Source organism: Polistes canadensis, unplaced genomic scaffold (genome assembly GCF_001313835.1).
Source record: "Polistes canadensis isolate GaletaPanama2010 unplaced genomic scaffold, ASM131383v1 scaffold_225, whole genome shotgun sequence".
Classification (NCBI taxonomy): domain Eukaryota; kingdom Metazoa; phylum Arthropoda; class Insecta; order Hymenoptera; family Vespidae; genus Polistes; species Polistes canadensis.
Window position 1 is genome coordinate 22,571 of NW_014569772.1, and position 2,768 is coordinate 25,338.

At 31.0% G+C, this 2,768-nt stretch overlaps 1 protein-coding gene across 2 annotated transcripts in view; it reads right to left on the reverse strand.

Annotated features, from left to right (window-relative positions):
- Window positions 1-638: 638 nt before the first annotated feature.
- The window catches only part of LOC106790228 (TAR DNA-binding protein 43-like), a 9,310-nt gene continuing 7,180 nt past the window's right edge, over window positions 639-2,768 (reverse strand). For both annotated transcript variants that reach the window (XM_014754988.1, XM_014754986.1), the window contains exon 4: window positions 639-2,003. In XM_014754988.1, the coding sequence (XP_014610474.1) occupies window positions 1,146-2,003 (858 nt within the window). In that variant the 3' untranslated portion in view covers window positions 639-1,145. The remainder of the gene's footprint in view (window positions 2,004-2,768) is intronic.

Genomic DNA, 2,768 nt, shown 5'->3' on the forward strand with positions numbered 1-2,768 from the left:
TCGCGTTTAATGTGTCACCCATTTATAAGATAATATAATCATTTATATTTATGTTTATATATATTTTATAATGATGCATAAATTAGAAAATAATATGATGTATCAAAAATTGAAAAAAGAAAAAAAAAAAAAAAAACAAAAATCATCAATTACCCGTACAAGAAAAATCATTAAATCATCGACGCGAGGATAGAACTTATCAATCGGAAATCTATTATTTCACATAACTCATTAAGTTATATATATATATATACATATACATGTGCATGTGCATGTATAAACATAACATATATAATCACTCAATGAACTAGTATATCAGTAAGTTAAAATATATAATAATATTATTAAGTTCCACTAACTTACTTCGTATTATCATTATTTTTTCTTTTTTTTTTTTCTTTTTTTTTTTTTTTTTTTTTTTTATATTATACATTAAACATTCTGCATCGATCATTTACGTTATCTCAGACACATATACGTTAATAAACACTACATAATCTCATATATCTCTCGTTTACAAACGNTTTTTTTTTTTTTTTTTTTTCTTTTTTTTTTGTTTCACAATCATCTAGAATTTTTCTTCATCAATGCACTTTTTTCTTTTTTTGTCCTTTTTTTTTATATTCTTTTTTTTCAAACTCGACTCATATATGAAATCCACACGCGTAAAGAAGACCACACATATTTGTTTGCACGTTTAAAGATGATCAAAGCTATCCGTAAGAGATACATGCAGGCCGTATCATTCGTGAAAGCTATTGTGCTAATTTCTCAAGCTGATAAAAGAGTGAAAGGATCATAGTATATATATATATATATATTATATATATATATATATTTTTTTTTTTTTATTTGTTTGAGAAATAATGACGTGCAATGATTAGAAAATACCATACGACACGCATCTATTATGAACTGACCACATATTACACGTCGCACGATCATACAACATAGTCACCCCTTTTTCTTTCTTTCTTTCTTTTTGTTTGTCATTTTAATGTCATTGAAAGCTTTGGTTCTTTTTGTAAATCGTTTGCTTTGTACCCTTATTAACTTCCTGACCTTTGCTGTTTTTTAACGTTAGTACTTCGGGACTAAAGGAAACCACCCTCCTTTTACGAGTAGACTCGGAGTCCCGACCAAGTTTACTCGTATTTGAGAAATGTATTCGACTTTTGATCACGTTGACCTGGATGATTTTGCCAAGCACCCTGGGAAGCATTAGGATTATTTGGACCAGGACCCCCAGTACCAGGATTACCTGTATTACCATCACCGCCACCTTGATTCATCCAACTAAGAAACCCAGAATTACCGCTATTACCAATACTGTTATTGCCTGAAGGCGGTTGACCTGGGGGCCCTGGTTGATTTGAATATCCTTGATCGTTTCCCTGATTCTGAAGATTACCGATCAGTCCCCAGGATGCTTGATTTAATGCGGCTGCTACTAATGCAGGATTAACTGGTAACGCGGATAAATTTAACCCACCCATTGCTAATGGATTTGATAATCCACCACCACCGCCTCCCCCATTATTTTGACCAGTAATACCTAACGCTTGGAGATTAGGCATATCCAAATTACCTCTGTTACCAGGATTGTTCCAACCGTTTGGGCCCATGTTATTACCCGAGTGGCCCATATATCTGTTTCCCTGATAATTTCCCTGTACATTGTTTTCTACCGGTCCAGGTGCTCCCCTACCACGTACATTTGAATTAACTTGATTATTAAAATTCTTATTAATGCCGTCTGACTTTGGCGCTGCATTAGAAACATGAACGGAAACTCCTTTTATAATGTGGTCTTCTCCACAGAGAGATTGTGCTACTTCTGGGTCTAAGAAAGTTACAAATGAAAATGCGCGAAAAGGTTTTGGGATGAACACGTCCGTAACTTCACCGAATTTGGAGAAATAGTCGCGTAGATCGTCTGCAGTTAGGTCTTCTGTACAGCGTCCCACGAATACCTTGCAGGGTACTTGCTGAATCATTCCCTCCTACGCACAAACGCACAATCAGTCAATCATATACAACATATTCACATTTTTATCCACTAAAACTTACGTATGGTGCACATTATTCGAACAATTTCTCATATTTAAATCATATTTTATATTCGCGTTACAACTAAATCGAATTATTCGTTTTTACTCATTACAATTTTTGTCTTGTTTTCGACTATTTAATACTTCATCAAATCTTTTGATCAATTTATATATATATATATATATGTAGAATTATTTTGTTAAAAAATACTTCGACATCGATTAATCTGCACCAACGACAAGTTTTATATAAATTTTACAACAGATATTTATCTCATTAAAAATTCAAAAAGTGGTACTCTACTGCCTTCCTCGATTTACATTTAAGAATCTCCCTGCATTTTATTTTTTATTTTCTTTCGTTCTTTCTTTCTTTCTTTTTTTTTTTTTTCTCTTTTCTTTTCTTTTTCTTTTTATCATTACTTCGCGATACTATTACCTTGTAAATTCATGCATAAAAATCTGTACAATATTATCCTTGTATATAAATTTTTTTTTCTTTTTTCTTTTCTTTTCTTCTCTTATTTTTTTTTTTCTTTTTTTCTATTTTTTTTTTTTTCTTTTAAAATGTAAAATGCTGAATCTCATGCTATGTTACATTATCTTAATACGAATCAACACATATATTATGACAAAATAAAAATATTATTGTGAAGGATTAAAAGCATTTACTATAGTTTCGTTAAAAAATATTCCTGCTTTTTTTTCTTTTCTTTT